The sequence below is a fragment of the Penicillium manginii genome, assembly GCF_028828005.1.
Source record: "Penicillium manginii strain IBT 31320 chromosome Unknown utg000008l:1.0-3226943.0:1.0-3228205.0, whole genome shotgun sequence".
NCBI classification, from domain to species: Eukaryota; Fungi; Ascomycota; class Eurotiomycetes; order Eurotiales; family Aspergillaceae; genus Penicillium; species Penicillium manginii.
The window spans coordinates 21,697-48,349 of NW_026643109.1; the positions used below are offsets into that span (position 1 = coordinate 21,697).

Genomic DNA, 26,653 nt, shown 5'->3' on the forward strand with positions numbered 1-26,653 from the left:
TTCTATCTTCCCTTAGACTCTGTATAAATCACGTGCAGTTCGTCGATCTATACATTGGTCTAGTATACCCCGTTGACTCTGCTTCATCCAGAAATTTCTTTATTCCCACATGGAAAAAGATGAAAAAAGTTTGGTTCATTCCGAGGTCCTGAATGAACCGACTCTTTAGAACTTGAGCTCTAGTCGAATACAAAATATTAGAAGTGAAGTCATGATAATTCGGAAAGTGAAGTTCAACCTCAAGGTTCCACTAGTAAACTAGTCAGGTGGAGAATGATATCATGGATAGGTAACGAAATTCCCACAAAAGAGGCTGGGATTTTTCGGGCTCAGTATGTATTTAAAGGATCGACGACGGCCAGAAAATTCAAAATTTGGCAGTAAGACATTTTTCGTTGCCTTTGCCGAGACACCTCTTCAGCGCCCACCACTGGCACTTCATAACAATGTACTCCGATTATCGACGAGACTATTATTCGGACCAATATGTGCCGAGCTCGGGAGGCGAGATAGCTAGGAGCCACGGTGCTCATCATAACACTGGCCATCATCACAATAGTCACCATAGTGGGCATGGCCATCACTCTGGACGCCATACAAAGCACGCTTACCACCACCGGAATGACGACCGTTCAAAACACCACGATTCGCATCATGACCGCCACTTGATTGAAGGAGCCATAGCAGCTGCTGGAGTCGCGGAGGCCGTTCACCATCATCGCAAAAAAGAAGGTGAAGATGTTAGCCAGGGATTCGGGCATATTGCTCGTACAGTAGGCGCCGGAGCTTTGGGGGCAATAGCTGCCAACGAAATATCAAGGGCTCGTGATTCTCACGATAGCAAACATTCACATTCTCCAAGTGGCCATCACCACCGACATGGACACAAGCATCACCATTGATTGTGGCTATTTCGCCATGCTTTATTGACGTACTTGAATTTTGACGAGCGGTCATTATGAGACGATGAATGCTGTTTACGAATACAAAACTATGGAGATTTTTGTCTTGAGCCTGTATTTGCTTATCATTTTATTTGAAAATGTTCATCTATATTGAAGCAAAGTCACTGTTAAGCTGTCCGAGAATGAATTTTCAAGGCTTCAGTCCCGTCCTCGTTGGGGATAGAGTGTTAGCCAAGTCCACGCCGTAACTCAAACTCGCTCTGTTCGTTCAATTTTCGCTATCCGTTCTTTTTTTTCCAACTTGAACATTTAGATCCACGTCATTTCCGCTGCAAAACTGCTTTTGATGAGGCATTACAAACTGTGACCTGATCAGTGGCCGCCAAATCATCGATCTTTTCCCTTGGTCTCAAAGCATACATTGAAACCACAGCGAGACGCATATTTCTTTCCGGGAAGCTAGGCAGCAGTAATCTTGCCTTAAAGATCGTATTACACCGGGTAATGACAGATTCATCCAACTTGGATACTCGATACTCAATGATTGTTTCGGTAGTGGCTTTGTATTTGAATCACTCCGGTCTTTGAAGGACCCAATCGGACAAACTTCAAGCGTCCAGACCTCCAGTATTCTAAGCTTTCTTTCAAAAAGGGTTCAGGTCAATTGCGCGGTGAGCTAACTGGGGCGGTTCATAATAAGTTTCAGCCAGAGCGTATAAAAATTGTCACTTGTCGCCTATCACTTTTAGTCCCATTGTATTTACTATGAGTACTACCAGTATCCCCGCAATAATACAGAAGAACCACTACATGCCACAAGATACAGAAATTGCGAGAAGATTGAAAAGGTCAATGCAAATCAGATCTGCATGAAGCCTCCCTTTCAAATCTAAGATCCCAGGCGGGGAATGGATGAAAGAGACCATGAAATAAAAGATCTACACTACCAGAGCCCCTTTCTCGAACGAAAGCTTGAAATCTACAACTTCCACCTCTCAAGAATCATTCCCATTAACATCCAAAATGAATTCCAGCAGAGAAAAGGCAGCGAGCGCGCTATTCATCGCAGCAGCAAATGGGCACCTAGACGTCCTCAAGGAGCTGATATCTTGTCACCACAATATGAACAAGCCGAATTGGCAAGGCACCACCCCTCTGATGCAAGCGTGCCAGGATGGGCACATGGAAGTCGCGACGTTTCTTATCAACGAAGGCGAAGACGTTTCAGCAAGTAACAGCACAGGTTACACGGCGCTGTACATGGCAGCCGAAATCGGCAGTCTTGAGCTGGTTCAGCTACTGCGGGAGCATGATGCCATTGTTGATGAGCGAGGTCCAGGTAAGTATCTCATATAATTTGTCTACGGCACGCAAGGCTCAATATCTGGACGGGGACCTAATTCTTTTTCTCGTCACTTCTAGTTACCTCGTCCGTGGGAGTCGCCAGAAATCCAAATATTCGGCGTGTTCTGGTATCGCCTCCAACGTCGTCCCCCCCCCCACCTCCCCAAGCATCGCGATCAGAATCCTGTTCGGATGTGGAATCCTACTCGGATTCACGAGCGCGGGCTAGATTATTGGTGGGCTGAATATAAGAGATACGCGGAATCCGAGCCGAAGCCTAGGCAAGGGAATTGGTTTGGTTGGTAGGATTGAAGAGCTTCGCTATTGGCTGGGAACTTTCCCGTGAAACAAGGAGATAGATAGAATGATGAGAATGGATTAGGTAGCTATGAATGAGTATCAATGTACAAGTCTTGCTAGTGACTACCAGTCCTTTGCAAATCGAGCATGATGTTCAAAATGCAAATTGTGTCTAGCGTAATGCTTTCTAGACGAGCCTAGTAGCGGCACAGAATCGGTGGCTTCTTCATCTGATGCCTTCCATCTGCGCTCTTGGACTTCAGACGCAGACTCTTCTAGAGACGGAGGCCGGTCTTCGGGGGCCGTTCCCCATGTGCTCTCCTGTCCACTCAAAGTAAGAACCAAGTCTTTGCCCTCTGTGAAGAAATCATGGTCAAGCCAGCTGCGCGTATAAGGTTTGCCGTTGAGGTAGGCCGACTGAATGAAGCCTGTTCCCCCAGTATTGTTGAGTGAGTTAAATTGATCCCAATTCGTGACCTGCACGGTAGCCGTCTTCCCCGTAAGAGGCGATTTTATTTTGACTGAATTGAAGAAGGGAACCGTGATCAGATAAACACTCTGGCCGGGGTTTGGGAAGAGTCCCATCATAGACATCGCGACGAAAGAGCCCATGGCACCGGAGTCATCGTTGCCTGGAAGTCCCGCTGGCGTCGGAGAGAAGTAGTTTGGGATGTAGGTACGGACGCGTGCGGTTGATTTGGCTGGGCGGCCGGCATAATGATACTGGAAGACTGTAAGGAAAGCAGGCTCGTTGCCGATGTAAGTGATATTTCGATCGTGTAGGTAATCCAGACGCCGGACAAAGTTGTCTTCGCCGCCAAGCATCTTGATAAGCGTCTTCATATCATGGGGAACGAAGCTGGAAAAAAAATCAGAAAGATCTAGCCTGAGGCAAAATAGTAACGACGACGTACAATTGATATTCCCAAATGCTCGATTCAAATGTTTCTCCAGCGGTGTTCTGAAGGGAGCAAATACTTCCAGTGTTATCGATATTTGAACAACTGAGTGGGTCTTGATACCCCCAGGTACCGTTGTGGTACTTCGGCTGGAAGAATCCGGTGAATCCTGTATCGGTACCGTTCAAATATGAGGCCTGGTCATCTTTGAAAAGGTTTTTCCAGAATCGAGAGTTATTCTCATAACGCGTGGCATCTTCCGTTTTGTTCATAGATCGGGCCATTTGGGCGATGGCGAAATCGTTGTAAGAGTACTCCAGTGTGCGGGAAATACTTCGTGTCATGGTGCCGAAACCCTCATGGTCGAAATCCTCCACGGGGATGTAATTGACCTCCTTCCAGCTTTTTAAGCCTCCGCGACCTTCATTGGACCAATCGAATGGCTCAACCTCGGCATCCTTTTGGACAGCAGCATATCCGGCTTGCCAATCAATTTCGTCGTCCAGTCCCTTGACATAGGCATCGACGAGGATATTATCGGCGTTGGATCCACCTTGTGTGAAACCTGCCGAAATAATTAATATACGGACGTCTTCATTTTCGGTGGAGTACAAACCTTTGCAAAGGGACATCCGGCAGTCCGGGAGCCATCCGAGGTGGCGCTGTGTATCAATCAATGAACGCACCATTTGAGTGACCGAATTCGGATCGAAGATTGTGAGAAATGGAATCTGCGATCGGAAAGAATCCCAAAGACTTTGCATAATCAGTAAGTAAATTGCAGCGAGGGTGAAGAGACAAACCAGTAAAAAGAATCAAAGTACGGCTCCGAACTTGTCCATAGAGGGTTCTCGCCGGTATAGTTCTGGGGGTTTACCATCGTACGGTAAATTCCACTGTAGAAGTTGGTGAGAACATCCGATTTGACACCTTCTCGCGAGACACGAATAGGCTTCATTTTCTCCTCCCATTGGGTAATGGCAGCTTGCTTTGTGGTTTGGAAGTTAAAGTTTGGAATCTCCGACTCTGCGTGTGAGCAGGCCTGTTCAGAGCTCATGAAGCTAACACCGACGCGAACATTGACGATTCCATCGGGCGGGTTTTGGAAGCGAATAAATCCACCACCCTGTTCAATTAGCGCTGGTTTGAAGACAAGAAATAATTTATAAGAGAGATTCCTACCGGGAGAGGGTATCCATTGATACTGCGCGAGATTGTGAGATCATGAACATCATTGCTAGCGCGAGTATTGACAAAGATGCCACTATCGCGCAACCAGCCGGAACTCTGGAAATCCGCACAAAAGTGCAGATTATAAGATCCACTGCCAAAGCTTGGAAGAAATTTGGCACTCCCTGTCATTCGCCCGCTCGACTTGTCGATTGAGATAGTCGCATTGTCTTGTCGCGTATCTGACAGATCTGAAAGATCCAATAGAAGCAGCGGGCTGTTATCGGGGTTGGGTGGGAAATGAAAGCGAAAGAGTGAAGTATGATGAGCAGCAGTCATCTCCGCGCGGACACCGGAAGCTAGCTCGATGCCGAAATAGCCAGGGCTTGACTTGACCGAATCATGTTTGTATGGAGTCTTTCTAGCCTTCTTCGGAAAGACACAGCCGTTTGGATCGTCGCCGTTGCATTTTGCGTAAGGAAAGAGAGGAAAGTTGCCGAGAGAGGGGCTGCCACCAGTACCGGAGTCATGCATGCTCGAAAAGCCAGTGATATTGCTGTCCTCGTAGGCGAAGCCGCCCTGGTTTGATTCCGAGTCGGTATCAGCAACGGCCTTGGCCATGCCATAGGGCAGTGTGGCACCCGCGAAGACATTTCCTATTCTTCTGGATTAGACGTCGCACTCGATATGGGTAATCGGGAAATTATGGTGCTTACCTCCGTTGGCGCTGCCGATCAGTGGATTAATGTACTGCAGTACATCGTAGTCTTCAGGCGTGTTTACCGAGACAGCGTTGGCCCGCACGCGACTGCTGATCAGAGGGAGCGACAAAATCAATCGCGGCAACAACATGGTCCTGAAGGTGTGGAACCGGTCTAATATTCACAGCACGAGGGATTGGGATTGGGTTGGTATTTCAACTCAAGTCGACTCGCCCTTTAGTCCCTTTAGTCCTTTTAGTCCCCTGTGCTGCCTGGTCCACACCTTCCCACCTCCCCCGGCATGCACGCCCCTGTCGATCACCCCCGCGTTCCTTCACGTTGCATCGACACTCTTCGAGGTGCGTCAATTTAAATTGCGAATGGACACTGTCACTGCCAGGGTGAATTTCTCAGGGGGTAGAGGGGGGGATTCGATCATATTGGTCCGCGTCGTCTTGAGTCTCAATACCTTTGAAGGACGCGTTGGGGCGGGCCTGCACCATTCCACACATCCCTCCATTGCCGGAGATGACAGGGCGGGTCCATTTGACAATATCTGGATACTTGAGCCGATTTGGTGGATTAGTACGAGGTAGTGAGGTGGCTGGGACATAAATGGCCCGCCGCGATGGAGTCCCTAGGGAGACTCTGGGTTTGGACGGACGGGCCCTTGCAGTGATGGTACATGTGGTGATAAGCCAAGACAGGAAATAGTACCCTCAAGTACTCCGAGGCCCCTGTTGTAACTTGAACTTGAAACTTGGAAATACTACTACCTCAGACTCAATTCAAGCTGTGCGTAATACTCATCAGGTGAGAGTTAATTATCGACCAACGTATAGTTTTACTTAGTGGTATTTAACTACTGACTAGTGACTAGTACTCTGTATACAAACTAGACAGGATAACTACTAAGTCAACTACCTATCGTTACAGTACTACTAGTAGTAGAATTTGCACGAAAAGTGCCAGTGGAAAGAAATCCAAATCGGCAGACTCAAGACTGGACAGTGTCCCTTGAATTTCCAGGCGGAGGAAATAATCAAAACATGATATCTAGGTAGTACTAGCTAGTAGTTAGTACTACTTCTGGTATACAAGACTAGTCTTGGCAATCAGCGGGGCCACCACGTGACCATGGCGAAGATCTTGAGCTTTGATTGCACCACCGACTTATCTAACTTCCATTGCCTGCTTCGTTTTCATTCCACTTGCTTGTGGTTAATTTCAAGTTCTGCTGACTATAAAAAAGACCCTCGGTCCCTTTTTTTTGAATTGCAGCAGCAAAATTTATGCAAAACTGCCTCCATGTCCAATCCGGAGAAAAAGTGCTCCGGGGATGATTGCGACAACAAAGCTGGGACGTTGCAATGTCCGACGTGTCTGAAGCTAGACATAAAAGACAGCTACTTTTGTGCTCAAGATTGTTTCAAAAGGAACTGGGTAAGTTATACATTCATACATAACGCTTTGAATAGAGAATTTGGCATTGACCGTATCTAGGCTACTCATAAGGCGATCCACAAGACACAAAATGGTAAATATTCAACACATTATCTACTTGGAACTTTTCACTGATTACTTGATAGCCGGTGGGCTTTACAACCCCTTTCCCACATACCCATTCAGTGGAAGTGTCCGACCTGTATACCCACTGTCTCCACGACGCCCTGTTCCCAAGTCAATTAAGCACCCTGACTGGGCTGAGACCGGAATCCCCAAGCGAGAACTCCGGCTGAGCAAGTCGAAATGGGATTTCTTGGATGCTGAAGGTCAAGCAGCCATGCGCAAGGTGTGCAAGTTGGCTCGCGAGGTCCTGGACATCACCGCCGCAGCCATGAAACCCGGCGTGACCACCGACTATCTGGACGAAGTCTGTCACAATGCTTGTGTTGAACGAGAGGTGAGCATTTCTACCCAATTACTATGTGAGTCTTCGTTACTGACGCGCGGCATAGTCATACCCTTCCCCACTCAACTACCATCACTTCCCAAAGTCATTGTGTACATCCCCGAATGAGATCGTATGCCATGGCATCCCCGACCAAAGAGTTCTTCTTGATGGCGATATCCTCAATCTGGATATATCCATCTACCACGGCGGATACCATGCCGATTTGAACGAAACTTACTACGTCGGCGACAAGGCCAGGGCAGACTCAGATGCGATTAGACTCATCGAAACGACGCGAGAAGCCTTGGACATGGCTATTGCCATCATCAAGCCCGGAACACCCATTCGGGAGTTTGGAAAAATCATTGAAAAGCACGCGAATTCCAGGGGTCTCGCCGTTGTCAAGACTTGGGGTGGTCACGGCATCAACTCAGAGTTCCACCCTCCTCCCTGGATCCCACACTATGCGAAAAACAAAGCTGTTGGGACATGCAAGCCTGGGATGACCTTCACCATTGAGCCTATTCTTACGCTAGGCACAAACCGGGAAATGGATTGGCCCGATAACTGGACAAACGTTACGATGGACGGAAAACGGACGGCGCAGTTTGGTGAGTCTAGAGCCCTCAAGCCGGCAGAAAGATTTCCAATGCTAATTTCAATGACCACAGAACATACTATGCTTGTAACCGAGACAGGCGTTGAGGTTCTGACAGCGAGGCTAGCGGACTCCCCAGGTGGACCAATCCCCATACCAGATCCGGTAACTGAAAATTGAAATGATGCACATGATGTGAATGGAAAGTGGTGAAGTTTCCAAAGATTGAGTGATGCGGGGAGAATTGGAAATCAGCTGCTTCCATAGCCCTCATTTTTCTGCATCGTAGGCATTGGGGAATTTATCTATTTAAGCTTTCTCTCGCAATGCGGCATGACACCAACTTGAAATATATACAACGTGAACTCAGGCTTGATGTCATTCTACCCATTCCAAGAGGACTACATGTTCTACAAGTTAGAGCTGTTTGATGTCATGGGCAAACTTGAAGTGTCAAGCACAGAATCTGTCGAAGGGGAGCTGCAAATCGCGCTAGAGATGCTTCATTTAGACCAAACTGACGAGAATCGTGTGTGGTGTTTCCGGGAGTCCCCGTACCCTGCTCAAAATACTAATACTAGTATATGCCTACCTATTCCCACCTGGGCACCTGAGCATCTATTATACCTAGGTATAGTTACCTACTAGTTAGTAGGTACCAACTCTAGGGGGAACTTGAGCGAATGTGGTATGTCGAGGGAGGTTGGTGGTGCCTTCCTTGACTGTCTCTCTGCTTCAAGTTGTAGGTATACCCATTTCTTTCTTTCTCTGCTCTACATCGCTGCATCACACACAGAACTCCCCATCATGGAAGAAAATGAACCCTCAATCTAGGAAGAAGCATGTCGAGAAGTCGAACACGCAAGAACTCAAGTCCAAGACCAGGAGGAGAGATTTCATACCTTTTTTCAAACTTCCGGTCTTATACAACATATGTACGATTTGATGCCATTCTAACCACTCTGAGAGGACCTCATGCATCACTAGCTCAGGATACTGGATGCTATGGCTGGAATTTCAACCGCGGAATCACTTGAAGGGCAGTTAGAAGTGGCGTTGAACATGCTTCGCCTGGATCAATCGACGAGCTTCGCGTGCGCATCCGCATACCACGCCTTATATTCCGACAGAGAAAGGATCAGGAGCTCTACAATTGTACAAAGTGGTGTAGTCAACCGAGCATCTTTGGTGACTATGGCTGGGGCGAGAGATCATGATAGCTTTCAAGGTTTAAGGGCTCCGGCCCGTTTGATGCGATTGATTATTTCTGCGGTAGCCACGCGGATTTATTCCCCCTCGCTAATTTGGCCATTCTGGAAACAAAGCTCTTGCTGGACCTGACCTTCCTGGACAATTGTGTTCTGGCTGTGGAAACCAAGGTACCTTCCGAGATCCTGGACATGATCCAGATCCAAGGCATCCAAACTTAAGGTTCTCTTATCAAACAAGGTCACGAGATCCGTCAGAATATCAACCACCACGCTGAAATCGCCCTTCTGAAGGGCCAGATAAATCTTCTCCATCGTGAAGTCGAAAGAGTCCATCGGCAGCACTGGCCCCTTATCACACAACTTGCCAGTGAAACAGATACGATGCTCCCAGGCCAGGACATGAGATCAGTCCATAATATTGACGTTGAAGCATATCGCGCATGACTATTAGTTTCAGGGGGTCTTGATTTTATCGAATAGATGTGCATGATATGACAGATTCTGAAACTTTGGGTAGATCCCAGGATGGACTGCATTTCAAGATTTTATTACCCTCCACGGGGAAGGCTTTCAGTAGACTGATACTATGTCTCCGGTCGAGAAGAATATTCAATTTCAATATCAGGTGTATCTTTCTTTGTATAGCAAGCTGCATACATAATGGCATACTAGTATTGTCAGAGAATATCGCTGCGAAGCAAATAAAAAACTTTCATACTCCACCTGGGCAGGTAGGAAGCAGATATCAACTTATCACTAATAATCATTCTTCCCCATAACTAATATGACCAATCTAACTCATGTTCATCATCATAGATTATGCAGTGCACAAAGATCCTAGATAAAGGATAAATAAACCTCGGATTAGATTCAGATTGTTGTGCAACTCTGAAGTCCGGAACTATAGGATCGTGCAGCGTCGGAACGCTCTGCTGGTCCCGCTCCCTCCCGCCTCGCCCACCCCAGATTGTCTTGTTTCTCTTCTCTTCACCCGCGAACAACGCCACGAATTTGTCCCAAGAGAAGTGAAAGCAAATCTGGAATCCCCAGGTTAATCATCAATGGCCTTAAAGCACCTCGCCTCAATAAGTACCATCGCTCACTGTGCCTTGGGCAGCCTGCAATTCCTCTCCAGGCCAGACCTATCGCCACCGAAGTTGAACATCACAGTACCAGCTTCACCTAAGACCGAGGCAGGTTATCTATTCTTTACAGCAGCTCGCGGAGATATTCCCAATAGCACCGGTCCTGACCAACCTGGAGCCTATATTTTTCGCGAAAATGGAGAGCTGGTCTGGTCGGGGGTAGGTTACTGGGCCGGATGGGTGGCCGATTTCAGCCCCATTATGATGGACGGAAAGCCTGCCCTACGAGCATTCCAGGGTGATTTGAATGCTAATACTGGCCGGATGCTCGGGAATCATGCACTCCTGGACAACTCATATCGGACTATCAGTGTCATCCACGCGGCGGCACATCGGCTCAGTTCGGCGCATGAATTCGAGGTGGTCAACGAAAGTTCTGTTTTGATCGAGACGCCTATTATGACTGTTGCTGACCTGAGCCGCTACGGTGGAAGTAAAGGCCAGAAGTTCTTGCTGGAAGGCGGCTTTCAAGGTGAGCTACCTCCCGGTGAGCTGTCCCCGACTGACAGAAATTATAGAAATGGATTTGAAGACTGGTGAGCCGATTTTTGAGTGGTCATCAAAGGGAAGAATAAGCCCGATCTGTGAGTTGATCTCTCTTTAGTTGAAACGCTCCCTTTTCTCTCCAATTCTAACGAAAATAGACAGCGCCACCCCATTGGATAAAAAAGGCATACATGATGGCCGAACTTACGATTCCGCATGGAACTATTTTCACATCAACAGCATTGAAAAAGATTCCGAAGGAGATTATCTAATTTCAGCAAGGCACTATAACGCCATATTCAAGATCAACGGCAGCAATGGGGATATAATCTGGCAGCTGGGTGGAATGGAGGGGTCCACTTTCGAAATTCCATCAAACCTGGAATTTGCCTTTCAACACGACGCTCGTTTTCAATACAGATCACCGGATGGAGATATTGAGCGTATATCCTTCTTCGACAATGCAGCGTATTCTACACCGGGGCGAGAGATAGCTCCCTGTTCAAGAGGCCGATATATCGAGCTCAACAATACAGCGAAGACATTGAAAGAAATACACACCTACCATGCGCCTGATAACCTGATTGCGCATACTCAGGGAAGTTTCAGATTTCTACCGAATGGTAATAAGCTGGCTAGCTGGGGAAGCGCCGGTGCAATTACTGAGTTTGCAGATGACGGCACTGTTCTCTTCCACGCGTATCTCGACTCATACCCGAACAAAAATGTCCAAAGCTATCGCGGGTTTAAAGCAAATTGGACAGCTTATCCAAGTGAGGAGCCTGCGGTTCTAGCATTGAGGTTTGGAGAAAAAGATGCGATTGTGTGGGTGTCGTGGAATGGAGACACGGACACAAAGACCTGGAGATTCTATCTCATCGATCAAAACTCTGGAGAAAATCGTTTATTAGGTTCAAGTCAGCGATCGGGTTTTGAGACACGGTTTGAAACAACCATTTCTATGGCCTTATTTCAGAAACACGGAGAGCTGCTAGTTGTGGCCGAAGCACTAGATCTCAATCGCAATTCGCTCCGGAAAAGTAGGCCCGTTGCCTTTACAGCAGAAGAAGCTTATCAAGACATTCTTGGAATACAAAGAGCACAAGAGCGTATAAAATCAGACATGGTCGCTAAGTTCCTGGAGCTATGAATTGGAGAGAGAAAAATCATATTCACTGCTAGAACAACCAATTTCACGAATCTATTCAACAAGATCCAATCCCTCCGGAACCAATGTATGTGGACCAAGTTTATCATGCCCTCATAAGTCGAGGCCGAGCCAGAAGGTACCCACCAGCTGCTGCCAGAATACTAGCGGCTCCAATGAGCAGAGAGGTATCGCTGAACAGCGTTTCCTCACGAACTCGACCAATACGAGAAGGCTTTTTGTCAACAACGACGTATTTTCCAGAGCCCTCGGCAATATAGTCCTCCCACTGCACCTGGGACAGGTTTTGCTGGTAATCAACGACGGTCCCAGACCAGTTGTTGGTAATATTTCCATCGTCTTGCTTGTACCAGCTATTGCAATTAGGATCAGCAAAGCTACTCTCCCTTAGTAACTTTTGTATGCGATCATTATACTCTTCCAGGATACTGGGCTTGGGTTTAAAAGCCAGGGTCATTCCCTGCTGCCGAGCCTGAATCACCTCGCCAACCATCGTATTGAGATATCGTGATTGAGCCTCGATCATCAAGATAATAGAGTTATGTCCTAGAACTTGCTGTCAGTAATATGAAATCACCAACGTAGATGATGTGGTATTGGAGAAACCCGTCTACTCACCAAGATTTGTATTAGGGCCGTAAAACATGCCAAAATTGGGCAAATCTTCAACAGTCATGCCATAGTAGGCCTTCGCACCACCGTTCCAGATATCGCCTAAAGTGCGACCTCCAGAACCATAGACCTGGATGGGGTACATGAAGTCGACAGTCTTGAATCCGGTCGCAAGCACGATAAGGTCATATTCCTGCTCGCCAGCCCCCTCGATTTCGATGCCCTTTCCCGTAATTCTGGTTATAGGTCGAGTTTCCAGATTTACATTGTCTCGAGCCAGCGTTGGATAATAGTCATCGGTGATGATTACTCTCTTACATCCCGGTGAATAAGTCGGTGTCAGAGTCTCCCACAGCTCAGGCTGGTCGGCTAGTTGCGTTTTCATCAAACCACTGCACCAATCGCGGATTACCTGAGCAAAATCTGATTCACCGTCGAAGATCGCGTCATGGAATCCTTCTCTGAAATCCATTTGTAAAGCTCGCTTGCGCCAGCGAAGCGGTGGAAGGTATGTTAATAAGGCTTGTTGAAACGCCGAGACTGGGGCATCACCACGAGGAATCACCCAATTCGGAGTCCGCTGGAACACCGTGAGATGAGATGCTTCCTTTGCGATTTCGGGGATTATTTGGGCGGCCGTTGCACCTGGGACGATTATTTAGCATGCGCTATATAGATCTGCTTCTTCATGAACATTCTATGCGTACCGTTGCCAATAATCGCGATTCGTTTCCCTTTCAAATTATAACTCCAGTCCCATCGGGCAGAATGCATCATCTTGCCCTGGAATTCCTTTAATCCGGGGATATCGGGCTCGCGCGGAAGATTCAGCTGGCCGACCGCGGAGATCAAGAACTCCGAGTTGATGACATAGGAGTTGGCGAACTCGCTATCTTTGTGCCCAGAGACTTGAACAGAGACTTTCCATTTCGACTCTTCGTCATCCCAGCGCGCTTCTTCGACTGTAGAGTTGAATCGGATGTGCTTGTAGAGACCGTACTTCTCGGCTATGCTAACGAGATATGCCTAAAGATGGGAGAGAGTATTAGCCCGCGTATCTCGATATAAGAAGAGGAATAGAAGGAATAGAGAGATACATGAATCTCCTCCTGGCCCGGATATTCTCTACTCCACCTCGAGCTTTGCTCGAACGAGTAGCTGTAAAGGGAGCTCCATACTGTAATACTATGTCAACAATGATGTTCGTACGTGGATAAATGGGCGGGCGACCAACCGTCACAACAACAACCTGGATATTTGTTGTCATTCCAAGTTCCTCCTACACTACTGCTCTTCTCCAGAATCACAAAGTTGTAACATTTGTTTCGCTTGATGAGGTCAATGGCCATACACATCCCTTAAGGCGACGTTAGCCAATGGTAGTTTGACAGGGAGATAGAGCTATCTTACCCGAAATGCCGGCACCTATAATGACTACTGTGGCATTTGTAAAGTCCTTATTACCGACAGGCAAACGCGTACTGCCTGGGATTGAAGACATTTTGGTGACTGGGATCACTGAAGGGGGAATGTCCAGGGGAAGCGGGAGGAGTTGTGCGATATGATGTCGGACAGACTCCAGTATCGGTCCAGACTTAATTTACCGAGGCACCCCTCTTTTCTAAATATACTAGTATGGTTGGAGTGACCCATTCATAGTGGCTGACTGAAGGCTCCGCTGCAGCGACTATGGGCACCTGCATATCTACTCCAACGCTAGAGACTGGCAACTTGAAACATACCACCCTGCATGAGATGTTCTAATTTCCACCAGACTGCGGCAATTTTAGGTTTAAATTCATTCACCAATTAGATAAAAAGTGAAGTGAATATTCCGTTCACAGGCCAAAGATAGCCTACATCTACGTGGAGGGTATGCTATTTAACAACGGCAGCGGGGGCAAAACGCGTGAAATGCGGGGAAGAAGCCTTGGAAGCCGGCCGCCGAGGTAATGTCGAGTAATGCTGACGAATATTTTATGCATGCAGCTTACATTGAGCTTGAAAAAATGTAATAAGATAGATGGACTAATTTCAAGGTAGCTCGATCCCCTCCCGTTCAGCAGTTTGCAAAATATACTGCTTAACCTGTGGGGCCAAGAAAATAAGAGTTAGTCGTTATCGCAAATAATCACTGCGATTACCCACAGAATGAATAATAAGATCACACATACCTTGTCGTCTGGGACCAACTCAATTGCCAATTTTCCATCACCATCTCTCTTCTCGGCATCTGCGCCGGACTTGAGTAGGAGAATGGCAGCAGGGCCATGGCCTTCCGAAATAGCCTGGTGAAGAGCTGTCATGCCGTCCCCGTCCGTTGCATTAACGGGGCTCTTCCCTTCCTCCAGGAGGTTCTGTAGGATAGGAACGGATCCTACGGCTGCCGCCCGGTGTAGAGGCAGTTGACCGCGGATATCTTTAACACGAGCACTGCATTTGTTGGCAATTAGGATTCGCACAGTGGAGATGTTGGCTTTGGAGCTTGCAAAGTGCAACGCGTTCTAGGCCATTCGTCAGATTCTAGGAAATAGATTATAGAGTATGGGTGCGGCTTACCTGCCCCGAATGGCTCTTAACGGAGACTTCGGCGCCCTTACGCAATAGGAGCTCCAGAATTTTGTCACCCCCGGCATCCTTGAGACTGGCCGCGATCATCAATGGGGTCCAACCGGATCCATCCTATAAGCCCGCAAGTCAGTATCCAATTTACAATCAAGGGAGGGTGTAGGAAGATTCTGCTGAATGAGATACGTACTTCAACATCGGGATCAAAGTTCTTCATGGAAACAAGCAGCTCCACAACGGGCATGTGATTATAGGCTACAGCCCAGTGAATAGGAAGACGATCATCTTCATCTTTCACAAACGCAGACTTTGGATTGGCCTGGAATCTTGGTCAGTAATTTTATAACCCGTAGATGGTAGCTGGCAGTAGTCGGTGGGTTTCCTGCGGGGCAGCTCTATGGCGATCAACTCACGTTGAGTAGGGATTCGACAACCTGGTCTGTTGCAGATATCTTAGTATATCAAAGCCCACAAAATTCAAGATATTAATACTTACTCCTACCCTCCCGGGCAGCCTCATGGAGAGGAAATTTGGCAGTTTGGTTGGGATCCATGACGCTTTCGACTTTCTAAGGTTGCTGGAAGAAGGTAGAGTCGATAAGAGCTGCGATAAGAAGGTGGTGGTCTGTTGACGCCTGGAAAATCAGGCGGCGGCGAACCAGAACTTCATCTTCAACCTTGTTCAATTCCTTCCGAGATTCACCACCGCATCTACTACCACACCTTCCCCCCGCAACGCCAATCTCCTCTCGACTCTTCGAATCCCCTTCTCTCAAAGCAAAGCCCCTGTATGCGCTGAGTCCACCATACCAGTCAACTCCACTCGCGACCCGGCGCAGGGTTTTCGTTACGCGCAAGAATCCTTGGAGCTATCGCGCCAGAACCGAACCGTCTAAACCCACCTCCCCATCAATACCTCACACAATATGGACTTCGAACCATCCCAATCAGCCGAACAGGCTGTTCGCAACTCCGCCAAGAGAACTGCCGACCTCTTCGGCCCAGAATACCTAATGGTCACACCCTCCACCTCCACAGACGGTTCGATCGGCGTCTCCTACCGACGGAAAGCAGAATATGAGCACGTGAAGGAATTACCCCCAGTCCTTGCAGCGAAGCAAGCGGCCGCAGCAAGCGTCCGCAGCAAGCGTCCTAAGATCCAATCCGCGCAGCAAGCCCAAGCCCAAGCCTCCGGAGACAAGAGCGGAGCATCAATGTCGCTCGTCAAGCGACCAGCACCCGGAGCAGCCGGCGGCGCAGGTCTAGCAGGAGGCGCCGAGGATCAGCCAAAGAGTCTGATCGCCAGACCCTCAGCAACCAAGCAACAACCTCCAGAGTGGCACGCGCCGTGGAAACTGATGCGCGTGATTTCCGGCCATCTGGGCTGGGTGAGGGCACTGGCTGTCGAGCCTAACAACCAATGGTTTGCAAGTGGTGCCGGCGATCGCACGATCAAAATCTGGAATATGGCGACTGGAAACCTTCGACTCACCCTGACGGGCCACATCTCGACGGTGCGCGGATTGGCGGTGTCGCCGCGACACCCGTATTTGTTTTCTTGCGGAGAGGATAAGATGGTTAAGTGCTGGGATTTGGAGACGAACAAGGTTATCCGTCACTACCACGGTCATTTGAGTGGTGTTTACACGCTGGCTTTGCACCCGAATCTCGATCTGCTCGTGACCGGTGGTCGCGATGGTGTGTGCCGTGTCTGGGATATGCGTACTCGAAGCAACGTCCACGTTCTGGCGGGACACAAGGGTACGGTCGCGGATATCAAGTGCCAGGAAGCGGACCCGCAGGTTATTTCCGGCTCGCTGGATGCGACGGTGCGATTGTGGGATCTTGCGGCTGGTAAATCGATGGGCGTATTGACACACCACAAGAAGGGTGTTCGTGCGCTTGCGACCCACCCGACTGAATTCACCTTCGCCAGTGCCAGCACTGGTAGTATCAAGCAGTGGAAGTGTCCCGAGGGCGCGTTTATGCAGAACTTCGACGGCCAAAACGCTGTCATCAACTCATTGGCCGTCAATGATGAAAATGTCATGTTCTCCGGCGGTGATAATGGCTCCATGGGCTTCTGGGACTGGAAGACTGGCCACCAGTTCCAATCTATCGATACCATGGCCCAGCCTGGTTCTCTCGATGCCGAGGCGGGTATTATGGCCTCGACATTCGATAAGACTGGGCTTCGTCTCATTACCGGTGAGGCGGATAAGACTATTAAGGTGTGGAAGCAGGATGAAAATGCCACGCCTGAGACTCACCCTGTCGCCTGGGCCCCAACTCTCGGTCGAACCCGGTATTAGGGAGCCGGCGCTATGGTTGCGCTAGTTCTTCTAGATGGTTTTCTGTTCAGAGTCGAGTCTCATTTAATACCCTTTCTATCTGCCTACCTGCTTGGTCTCATCTTCGTCATGTCCTTTCCTATACGGCACTATGTGGAGTTCAGCGGGGTTTGTACATTGTCCTGGGGGATTCAGCCCGGGACATTGCGGAATTGTTTACTGGAAATTGGATCAAAAGAATTATATCTCATGTACAAGTACGATATTCAATTTCGAAAGAAGTTGTCAATCCACTGGATCAGCAATGCACATACACATCACCTAACTACTAGTTAGTAGTAATTAACGTGTTCCACAACCGAACGGGCCGGACAACCGAACGGGCCACCCCACCCCATTACGACGATATATATTGAATATAACTCAACCACCATATAATATATTGCAAAAACTAGGCGTTATTCACAACTGGGCACCTATTCCGCTTGTGCCCTGGCTCCCTGCAATTGCCACAGCGCTGTATAGGTCTCTCAATCGTCGTCCTGGTTGCGCGGCGTGGCGCCGGGGGTATTGCCAATTGGTGCTCATATTCAATTTGTACACGCAATTGCAGGTCCTCTGCTGTAATTCCACCTTCGTAGGGTAATTGCCTATTTGGTAAAGCTTTTTTTCTTTGCTTACGTCCATTTTCGGCCATTACACGCTCATATGTTGTCTTTAACATAACCATCTCATGTGCAAGTAATTGTGCACCTCTGGTAGTCTGCTCCAATTGTCGATATATGTCATTATCAGGGGTTATATCCCTATAGACTAGTAATCGCTTGATTGAGGATGCCTGCCGTTGAAAATTGATAGCTTTGGATGGTGTATGAGGTATGAATTCACGACTGCTATCACTACCATGTGATGGTGGTGGTGTAGGCGATGGGGGATGAATATCAAGTTTTGATAGTACTGTCTCTGGCGAATATGGAATAATGCCCGCTGCCATAAAACTGCTAGCAATTATAGAGGTTTTGTATGTTGCTGCGCGTGCTTTAGGGTATAGACTAAGAAAGTCAGGCTTATCAATATGTGTAGAGCCCACACGTGCAAGATCTTGTACTGCCTGACCATAGAAGTGCTTCAATACACTAAAACAACCTACATCTAGTGGTTGTAATAGATGCGATGAATGAGATGGCATACAAATTGGCACAATATTGTTCTTCATGCAGATAGTGTCAAATTGAGGGGTGACATGACTCCCATGGCCATCCATAACCAAGGCAGACCAGGCACCATGTTGACGCTTTTTGACGTATGGAATGAAGGAATTTTCGAGCCACGAAATGCCAATTTCATCAGTTGTCCATCCATTAGCACTGATCTCAAAGCGCCAGTCATTCGGGACAGTACTACACCACGCTGCCATCAATACCTTCGCTTTAAAGATAATAGTCGGAGGGAGAACACCATCCAGATGGACACACTCAATTGCAGTAACCCACTCTCGGTTACCCGGTTGTAGGAGTTTGCGCTTCCCCTGCCACTCTCGACTGGTAATAACCTTTGAGGTGCTAGTAATCCCCATTGCAAATCCAGTCTCATCGAAATTGTAGATATCTTCGTTAAGAATACCATATTGAGCAATAGTATTGCAATATTGATTAAACCATTCACGAATAAGCTTCGGATCCTCACATAATGCACGCTGTGCAGCGTAGCGACGTGAAAAACGTGTTTTAAGCTTATCGCGACGTTTGACAAAGTTCTGTACCCAGTTTATACCGATTGTAAGAGAGGGGGTAGTTGAACGTTGAGCGAGTAGTAAATTGGCCATTTCTCCTGCAAGAGCAAAGGTAGGGGCCTTGCCACGTGCATCTAGATCCAATATCCAATTCTCTAACGAATCCTCTTCAATTGCATCCAATTTTGTGCAATTTGCGCGAAGGGTTTGGCGATAATGTCTTCCCTTGAAACGCGCTTGCAATGTTGCACGAGGTACCTCAAAAACGCGCGCAGCTTCATTCAGAGAAGCTACTTTTTCATTTCTTAGCGCCTGTATAGCAAGTTCAATCCTGCCTTCTTGCTCAATTCGTTTTTGAGTTTTTGCAGTACGAATTGGTGGCATGGTGGTGGTTTGAAAAAGAGAGCTGCAACACGCGACGCGTTTTTTAGGTGGGGTGGCCCGTTCGGTTGTCCGGCCCGTTCGGTTGTGGAACACGTTAGTAGTTACTACGGGGATCATTCTGAATAAGGGTATCACCGTATGCAATTCACCACCACAAGCCCTCGTGCTAGTGGCAGCAACACGAAAACAAAAGTAGAATAACTAGTACCGACACGAACAAAACTCCGATAATGCACACAGATGTCACAAATATTCATACATAGTTCACTGCTCAATCCCCAACCCAAACCCCTTAGCCTCCCCATCCTCCCGAAAAGCAGACCGAACATCCTCAGCCGCAACCCTCAACCTCACCTTACTACTCCGATCACCACGAGTTGGAATCGTCGATCCACCAAGAACCCTCTTCGCCCCAGTCCCCTGCTCCAAAGCCAAAACGCCCGAATTCATCAACTCCATAGCCGCAAAGCCCAAAGCCCGCACGCGACTCCCAGCTCCGCCGCCACCAAGAAGGAAGTCTTTCACGCCTGCACCCGCTGCGCCGGCCACGGCTACAGCTGCGTCTGCAATGCGGCGCGCTTCGTCGAGGACGTCGCCGAATGTAGACTCGGTGATACCGGTTCGTTGCACGCGGGCTAGGAGCGCGGCGAGGAAGAGTTTTCCTGAGAGTGGGAGGCCGCGGAGAGATTGTTGGAGGGGTGTGGAGGTTGCTTCTTGAATGGCTTGTTTGATAGTTGTGATAGTGACACGACCTGGCTGGCCCTTGGCTGGTGGCGGTTTAGGCGCAGCGGGATCCGCAGCAAATGTCACGGACCGATTTTGGTTCGCCTTGTCGACACGCGCGGGTGTTTTGCTGGGTGTCGCGGGCGTAAGGTCGTCCTCTTCTTTTGCTGCCGCAGCGGCTTCGGCTTCGTCGGCATCTTGTTCTGCGATTTCGACGGCGCGGCGACAGATATCCAGTGCGCGGCGAGCGTCACCGCTGACGGCTGCGACTTTACGACTTGCGAATTGGATGGCGTCTGGGTCGACGATGTTTCCTGGTACGCTTGCCAAGCGAGTGCTGATAATTTCCATCAGGTCTGTGTGACGGTAGCCTGGGAATGTGATTCTGGTGAGACCGAGACGACTTGAGATCTTGTTGCTGAGGGTTCGCTCGGGGAGATCCATTGTGTTTGCAACGGCTAGGACGATGAGTCGTGAGTGGCGCAAGGCGGGCCAGTTGAAGAAATTGTACATGACGGATTGGTTCTTTGTTACCAGTTGATCAAGTTCGTCCATGAGGACGACGCAGGATACTCTTCGTGGGGAGGGGTTGGAGAATTCATTCTCCAGGAGGTCTAGTGCGTGAGATGGGGATACTCGGTCGCCCTTCAATGCTTCCCAGAGGAGAGAGTAGGATTGATGAGGGTCTGTCACTTTCATCCCGTTGATTTCGACGAAGATAAAGTCGTCCATTTCCTCTGCCATGACAGCTCCGTTGAGTTGCGCCACGACTTCGCGGACGGTGGCTGTCTTTCCTGTACCGGGCGTGCCCGAAATATAGATACAAGCACCCGTGCCCTCCATGATTGCCGCGCTGAGATGGTTGTACACTTGGTTGAACTCGGTCTTTCGGCAGGGGAGAGAATCTGGAACGGTGGAAACGTGTAGCAATGTACGTGCTTGGCGATACGGAGAGGCGAAATGGGTGGGTGAAAGGACACGCGTGCCCAGCGGCGTGAATTCCAAGGGCTTCTTGACGACAATTCTGATTCAATTTTAGTTAATGAGTCCCATGAAATTACAATATACTGGAGAACGGTACCTTTTATGAGTTGGTGTCGTCAGTGCCTTCTTGCGTTGCGATTGTGGAGTCCCGCCAGGGGCCAGTCTCTGTCGCTTTCTGGGAGTAGAAGGAGCTGCGGTTTCCTCTTTGGTCTCGGCATACTGATGATTGAATTAGCGTAAGAACGTTGACAGCCATCTTCCAAATGCAACTCACGTCGTTGTCCGTAGTTTTGCGCTTCCGGGCGGCTTTCAGACCGTCCTTGACAAGGCTGATAAGCTTGAGAATATCGTTCTCATCATAAACCTCTTCCCAAAGAAATTCCTCTGTGTATCGACCCTGCACTTGGTTGACACCTCGACGGCACACGATGCATTTGTTGTATTCAAGCAACTCGGCCTTGTTCTTCGGGGCAACTCCGTTCGGGTATCTTGCAAAAAAGGCCTGCTTCGACATGACGGTAGCTTTGCCATTGATTGAGTTCAGGGGATTGAGGTTGAAGTCGGCAGTCAGGTACTGTTCGTTGGGCAGAGCATCGGTTCGTTGCTTATTCCTAGTCAGACAAGAACTCGTCGGGTCCGGCAAACCACATAATGTTGGCGTTTTTGATGACCTCGCCTTCCTGCTCCTCGTCATCTTCCTCAACGAATTCCGTAATAATTCCCACCCAGTCCTTTCCTGCCTCGGGAGACTTTAGTAGGACAATCTGGCCCAGTCGGCATTCGAAGCTGCCCATCTTCGCCCCGATGATTGTCCGCTTCTTCTGCGCAGGTCGGGAGGATCGTCGGCGGTTGGATTTTGTAGGACTGGCATTCTTCACTTCTTGTTCACCATTGACCTCAGGCTCCGCATCAAAAATCCAGTCCCAGGGGTGGTCCTCATCACCCAGTTCGTCGTCGGAGTCGTCACGGATCAGAGCACCCTTGGTCATCCATTTTTGGGTGCGCTTGCGGGTAGCGGAGCGTGGCGCGTGTTCCGATTCGCTTGAATGGCCTGCGTCGCCTGCCATTGTGAGTGAGTGGTGTGTATGCAATTGGGTGAGTATCTCCGGGGAAGCTCTCAAGGGCGCAGGAAAATCGGCGCGACGCGTTGTCCACTTTACTCCCGATGCGGCTAGCGCGCCAAGACTAAGTATATCAAAAAAGAGTATAACTACAACTACTCAGGGGTACTCCAGGCAGTGATATCAGACAGTAGCAAGTACACAGTATACAATTTCCAGGCTAAAAAAGTGTCACTGAGTAATATCTAGGCTCATACGGGGCGGTGAATGATCCATCACCACGGGTAGACACTGACAGCAGCAGGCACCTCCACCATTCAACCATCTTCACAATTGACCATTTCCCTTTCACCTCAATATTTTTGCTCTACCCTATGGCATACATAGCACCCTACAGTATAAAGCATTCTAAACTTCCTTTCTATTCAATTTACATTCAGTGTCATCCACAAGTACAACGAACAATCCCATACCAAGACCAAAGTCAGTCATAACCCCGTGGGCTCCTTCCTCCTCTCAACTCTCAACTCTCAACCTCCTTCCTTATTTACTTCGTTCCCCCTTCAAGCTTCCTTACTTCACTTCTCCTCTGTCCTTCCTCCCTTTCGCAACACCTTCATCCCCATCTTGCAAGGCACTTCAAGCCGTAAGGCCCAATGCGCAACACCTGCATCTATTTTGTTCAAATCCCTCTTGAAGTGACACAATAATACGCGAGACTCTGCGAGGAATACTGTGTTACAGTCTCACGTCAGGCTTTCTTCAGGGCGACTCAGCTACTCCCGCTACACTTACGAGTGAGGAGGCTCAATATCTTCAATATCTTCAATATCTTCAATATCTTCAATATCTTCAGTATCGAGAGAGAGAGAGAGAGTCTGGGGTCAACACTTCTTGCGACTCTGCGAATCTCCGACAGGCTCAGCTCGAAAACTTCGTTTATCCTTTCTCGCAATGGAGTAAGTGACTAACCTCCATTCCAAAAACACATTTTCAACATTTACCGCTAATCAACATGTTCAGCTTCGAAAGAGAAGCAGCCAAAGGTAAGTCATTAGCGTCTTTGTTTCTCATTGCCCTCTTTAAACCTTCATACGCCCTTTGTAAGACACGCTGACTTGAATCAGGGTGGAATCTCCCTGGCTACGGCCCACCGTCAGGTACTCAGGCGAAACAAGTCTTACTTCCCAAACCAGCTATGCCGCGAGTTTGGAACAAGACACAAGATGTGCCCGAAGTGGTCGCTACGACGAAGGGGAAATCACAGGATATTCTTGAGCAGGGTGATTCGAGAGTTCAACAAATTCAAAATGGGACCCGACCACGGCAATCTTCAAATACGATTCATCCTCCGGCCCCGATAAACCGTGGATGCTCGGCCATATCAAGACACATCAAAAAGCCCCCGCTAGAGAGCCCTCGTCAAAGTGGGAAGCCAAAAGACGCTCGTACTAGATTTTCCAGTGCATTATCTGGATCAACTCAAAGATGCAATCTCCCGGCGAAAGAGGAGACCATCACCTTCATTCGGGGCCAACGCATTCCCGACTCGGTGATAGCGCGACGGAAGGAACCCCCGCCCGAAGAGGTGATTTGCAAGGTAAAGCAAACCTTTAACCAAACACGAGAGGAATATATTGCTAACACGCGATGATTAATCAAGCTCATGTTCCACTGGCATGTGCAAGACAGCCTGACTATGAAAGGTTGCTTTGGTGCGGATCTCCAAGAGCTGGACCATCTACGAAAGACCTGGCGGGTCCATATCTACATCCAGCACGATCTCGAAAATTATCTCTGTGTGGCCAGCCATGAAGAATTTAATCGGAGGGAAATGCTTCGAACTCTGCGCGAACTCTATGCGCAGAAGCACGCCATCTACAAGCTGCAGATCAACGCATACATGATCGAACCCCCACTGGCAACCGAACCCGGAGCTTTGGTCATCATGTCAAAGCCCAATGGAATCGCCCATCCTACCCTTCAGAGAGATCAGATCCTTAAATTTCAACCCACGGCTCCACTCGGTGTGCAAAACGAGCCACCTAGTCACATGGTCGCAACTAAAGGGAAAGATTCTGCGGTCATCCACAGCAATCTCGATCGATGTATGCGCCTGATCAAATACATCGATGGCCAATTTTTAATCCGAGTCAAATTTGGGATTCTTATACTGAGCCCATGGAAGGCTGCAGGTGGCACAGCTAGCTATCCTCTAAACAAATTCCCGGGGGGTTCTTCGAGATAAAAGATGGCAGGGGCGCCTCGTACCAGGGTAAGTTCACATAGTGTCCAGTCCAGCAAGGCGGAAGACCAGTATCTAATTCAGGTTTCTAGTCTAAACCTCAGCCAGGTCAACCTCCTCGCACGGTGTATCGAGGCCCAGGATATACTGCTTCCCATCGTCGGCTCAGCGAAAGGTCCCATAACCCCCGACACAATGAGGACCATTCATTCCGCCAGCTTTGAATTTGCTCAATCCGAGAAGTCAGCAACTACTTTTCGCTTGGAGGTCAAGTTCAATCAGGACCAGGGTGCAATTGAGTCCGGCTCGGCACAATTTCGCTGGTTCAAAATACCGGCAGAGACTACTAGTACACATAAAGCTACACTCCAGCTTGGTATGATCGATTTCCACAGGTATAATAATCCCCGCAATCTAATTCTGATCATATATTAACTTTCAATAGGTCTGACTGGGAAATTGGACTAGATTTCTTCCAATCAATTGCCAAAGAGGACCTCAGTGAAGCTCAGATTGCATTTGCAAATAATGTGAAGCTTGATCCATACCGTGGGGCAGCACCGATCACCTCACCACCGAGACGAAAGATTATGTTTTCCGATACTGCGTTGATTTCAAAATTGATTCAAAAAACTGCAATCCAGTTCAGAGTCAAAGGCACGGAGTATGTGCTGGAGCTGGCAAGATTCGAGGAATCTCGCTATTCCTCGGTTGGTCGTATTCGATGGACCCCGCCAAACGTACAATGGGGTGCTCGCCTATTATCTCCAAGATGGAATGGCCTGATTGAACAGAACAGAAGACAGCAACAACTAGGGGTTGAGACCCTCTTCCCGACTGTGACTGCCTTTGAGGATTTCTTAAAAATCCTCAAGACAATCTCCGGAATTCTCGGGGTCGACAATGAAGGAGAGGGGGGAGTTCTTGAGTCCGAATTAGGCACGCTGTTCTGAGAGGGGAAATGCCCTGAAGGAGGAACAGGCCCAGGAGGGAGGCATGGGGTGACGGCGAGTGCCAGCTTGATTTTCTTTTTCTTTTTCTGCGAAGCATCTTACGAGAGGTGGAGGATGGAGGGAGGGGGAAGGAAACAAGAAAACTTCAGTTTTCTTCATTCTTATCTTTCAAATTGATTTTTATTCTTACTTCAATGTTTTACTCCTTTGTCTTTTTCCTTCCGCAGCGTCAATCATTACGCACTCGCAGCAGCCGGCTGTGCAGGCGCTTCACCAGCAAGCATCTTTTGTCGGAGAACTGTGATATTGACATCAATTAGTAACAATCCCAGGAAATAAGAAAATAACAAGAAATAAAAATAAGAAAAACATTGTTAAAAAGAAAGACTCACCCTCCTCAACAACACGCAGCTGCTGACTCTTTCCAGAAACAATCTTCTCTAGTTCCTGCAGGTTGGCATCCAAGCCCTTGACCTTGTCTTCGTAAAAAGCAATCGCCTTGGGGGCTGTCTTCTCGATATAGAACCCAGTACCGACATCAACAAGGACCTTCTCCCGATCCGTCAACCGTCCCTTGACATACAACGAGCTGGTCAGCGGGACGAGAATCTCCTCGCGACCCTCAGTGCCCTTATCCTTGGAACCTGTGACCCCGTCGGTGATGGAGCGCATGCAGTCGCGGAACTTGGCCTGTGCGGCGCGCAGCTTCGTGTGTGATGTTGTGAGGTGTTCCAGTTCCGATGTTAGGCGCGTTTGGAGTGAGCGGAGTTGGGGCACGCTCAATGTTGCCAGGTTTACTACATCAAGAGGAGCAGTTAGTTAGGTTCTGTATTGGGTTGGACTGTATTAGGCTTGTCGGGGGTAAATGGATGGGGCATTGCTTCTTCTTGCGAGTGCGTTGCGCTGCGCTGCCCGTGTTGCTGGTGGGTGGGATTGGACGGGATGGAATTGCGGCGTACCTTGGCCTGGGGGAGCTCCGCCGTCTGCCATATTGTCGGTGTTGATGTGAGGGAGTGGAAGGGGTGGGGGTAGGTTGTTGTGTTCTGTGAGTTTTCTTGCGGACTTGATATGCGGGCGGAGAAGCCCCGTGAGGTGGGGTGAATTGGCGGGAGCTTGCGTGAGGAGAGGGGCGTGGTTATAGTGCGTGTAATGGCTGTTGGGGGTCATTCTGCGCCATATTGCTATCTGCACGCACATTGACTGTCTAATACCACAACAGCTGTGGCCGGCTACCTAGTACTAACTAGTCTTGGAGAAGGCTTTGATTTTTAAGTTATTG

General features: G+C 48.7%; 13 protein-coding genes across 13 annotated transcripts; 5 read left to right on the forward strand and 8 right to left on the reverse strand.

Moving 5' to 3' along the window:
• Nucleotides 1-513: 513 nt before the first annotated feature.
• Nucleotides 514-957, reverse strand: N7533_010641 (uncharacterized protein; the record flags this gene model as incomplete). The annotated part of the gene is made up of 2 exons (XM_057107291.1): nucleotides 514-690; nucleotides 847-957. The coding sequence occupies 2 exons, from the start codon at nucleotides 955-957 to the stop codon at nucleotides 514-516; spliced, it is 288 nt and encodes a 95-aa protein (XP_056954669.1).
• A 971-nt stretch (nucleotides 958-1,928) lies between these two features.
• N7533_010642 (ankyrin repeat domain-containing protein) lies at nucleotides 1,929-2,261 on the forward strand (the record flags this gene model as incomplete). The annotated part of the gene is made up of 1 exon (XM_057107292.1): nucleotides 1,929-2,261. One exon carries the CDS (start codon nucleotides 1,929-1,931, stop codon nucleotides 2,259-2,261), a length of 333 nt encoding a protein of 110 aa, XP_056954670.1.
• A 411-nt stretch (nucleotides 2,262-2,672) lies between these two features.
• Nucleotides 2,673-5,470, reverse strand: N7533_010643 (glycoside hydrolase family 92 protein; the record flags this gene model as incomplete). Its single annotated transcript, XM_057107293.1, has 6 exons — nucleotides 2,673-3,408; nucleotides 3,464-4,013; nucleotides 4,065-4,204; nucleotides 4,252-4,574; nucleotides 4,631-5,274; nucleotides 5,335-5,470. 6 exons carry the CDS (start codon nucleotides 5,468-5,470, stop codon nucleotides 2,673-2,675), a joined length of 2,529 nt encoding a protein of 842 aa, XP_056954671.1.
• Nucleotides 5,471-6,573: 1,103 nt separating this feature from the next.
• On the forward strand, nucleotides 6,574-7,991 carry N7533_010644 (uncharacterized protein; the record flags this gene model as incomplete). Its single annotated transcript, XM_057107294.1, has 5 exons — nucleotides 6,574-6,762; nucleotides 6,823-6,856; nucleotides 6,909-7,222; nucleotides 7,278-7,824; nucleotides 7,885-7,991. Coding segments are annotated over 5 exons (1,191 nt in total), but the record flags the coding sequence as incomplete, so codon positions are not given.
• Nucleotides 7,992-9,097: 1,106 nt separating this feature from the next.
• On the reverse strand, nucleotides 9,098-9,334 carry N7533_010645 (uncharacterized protein; the record flags this gene model as incomplete). Its single annotated transcript, XM_057107295.1, has 1 exon — nucleotides 9,098-9,334. One exon carries the CDS (start codon nucleotides 9,332-9,334, stop codon nucleotides 9,098-9,100), a length of 237 nt encoding a protein of 78 aa, XP_056954673.1.
• A 749-nt stretch (nucleotides 9,335-10,083) lies between these two features.
• N7533_010646 (arylsulfotransferase family protein) lies at nucleotides 10,084-11,803 on the forward strand (the record flags this gene model as incomplete). Its single annotated transcript, XM_057107296.1, has 3 exons — nucleotides 10,084-10,639; nucleotides 10,686-10,751; nucleotides 10,812-11,803. The coding sequence occupies 3 exons, from the start codon at nucleotides 10,084-10,086 to the stop codon at nucleotides 11,801-11,803; spliced, it is 1,614 nt and encodes a 537-aa protein (XP_056954674.1).
• Nucleotides 11,804-11,906: 103 nt separating this feature from the next.
• N7533_010647 (uncharacterized protein) lies at nucleotides 11,907-12,314 on the reverse strand (the record flags this gene model as incomplete). The annotated part of the gene is made up of 1 exon (XM_057107297.1): nucleotides 11,907-12,314. One exon carries the CDS (start codon nucleotides 12,312-12,314, stop codon nucleotides 11,907-11,909), a length of 408 nt encoding a protein of 135 aa, XP_056954675.1.
• Nucleotides 12,315-12,431: 117 nt separating this feature from the next.
• N7533_010648 (flavin-containing monooxygenase) lies at nucleotides 12,432-13,934 on the reverse strand (the record flags this gene model as incomplete). Its single annotated transcript, XM_057107298.1, has 4 exons — nucleotides 12,432-13,078; nucleotides 13,141-13,459; nucleotides 13,717-13,790; nucleotides 13,844-13,934. The coding sequence occupies 4 exons, from the start codon at nucleotides 13,932-13,934 to the stop codon at nucleotides 12,432-12,434; spliced, it is 1,131 nt and encodes a 376-aa protein (XP_056954676.1).
• A 533-nt stretch (nucleotides 13,935-14,467) lies between these two features.
• N7533_010649 (ankyrin repeat domain-containing protein) lies at nucleotides 14,468-15,555 on the reverse strand (the record flags this gene model as incomplete). Its single annotated transcript, XM_057107299.1, has 6 exons — nucleotides 14,468-14,521; nucleotides 14,608-14,937; nucleotides 14,993-15,115; nucleotides 15,192-15,320; nucleotides 15,415-15,440; nucleotides 15,498-15,555. The coding sequence occupies 6 exons, from the start codon at nucleotides 15,553-15,555 to the stop codon at nucleotides 14,468-14,470; spliced, it is 720 nt and encodes a 239-aa protein (XP_056954677.1).
• Nucleotides 15,556-15,927: 372 nt separating this feature from the next.
• On the forward strand, nucleotides 15,928-17,313 carry N7533_010650 (WD40 repeat domain-containing protein; the record flags this gene model as incomplete). The annotated part of the gene is made up of 1 exon (XM_057107300.1): nucleotides 15,928-17,313. The coding sequence occupies one exon, from the start codon at nucleotides 15,928-15,930 to the stop codon at nucleotides 17,311-17,313; it is 1,386 nt and encodes a 461-aa protein (XP_056954678.1).
• A 2,359-nt stretch (nucleotides 17,314-19,672) lies between these two features.
• On the reverse strand, nucleotides 19,673-22,182 carry N7533_010651 (origin recognition complex subunit 1; the record flags this gene model as incomplete). The annotated part of the gene is given in 4 exon segments (XM_057107301.1): nucleotides 19,673-21,155; nucleotides 21,213-21,334; nucleotides 21,390-21,726; nucleotides 21,737-22,182. The coding sequence occupies 4 exon segments, from the start codon at nucleotides 22,180-22,182 to the stop codon at nucleotides 19,673-19,675; spliced, it is 2,388 nt and encodes a 795-aa protein (XP_056954679.1).
• A 948-nt stretch (nucleotides 22,183-23,130) lies between these two features.
• Nucleotides 23,131-25,374, forward strand: N7533_010652 (uncharacterized protein; the record flags this gene model as incomplete). Its single annotated transcript, XM_057107302.1, has 6 exons — nucleotides 23,131-23,135; nucleotides 23,200-23,222; nucleotides 23,304-23,776; nucleotides 23,840-24,328; nucleotides 24,473-24,816; nucleotides 24,867-25,374. 6 exons carry the CDS (start codon nucleotides 23,131-23,133, stop codon nucleotides 25,372-25,374), a joined length of 1,842 nt encoding a protein of 613 aa, XP_056954680.1.
• A 236-nt stretch (nucleotides 25,375-25,610) lies between these two features.
• N7533_010653 (prefoldin subunit 5) lies at nucleotides 25,611-26,541 on the reverse strand (the record flags this gene model as incomplete). Its single annotated transcript, XM_057107303.1, has 3 exons — nucleotides 25,611-25,672; nucleotides 25,767-26,171; nucleotides 26,334-26,541. The coding sequence occupies 3 exons, from the start codon at nucleotides 26,539-26,541 to the stop codon at nucleotides 25,611-25,613; spliced, it is 675 nt and encodes a 224-aa protein (XP_056954681.1).
• Between the last annotated feature and the right edge of the window lie 112 nt (nucleotides 26,542-26,653).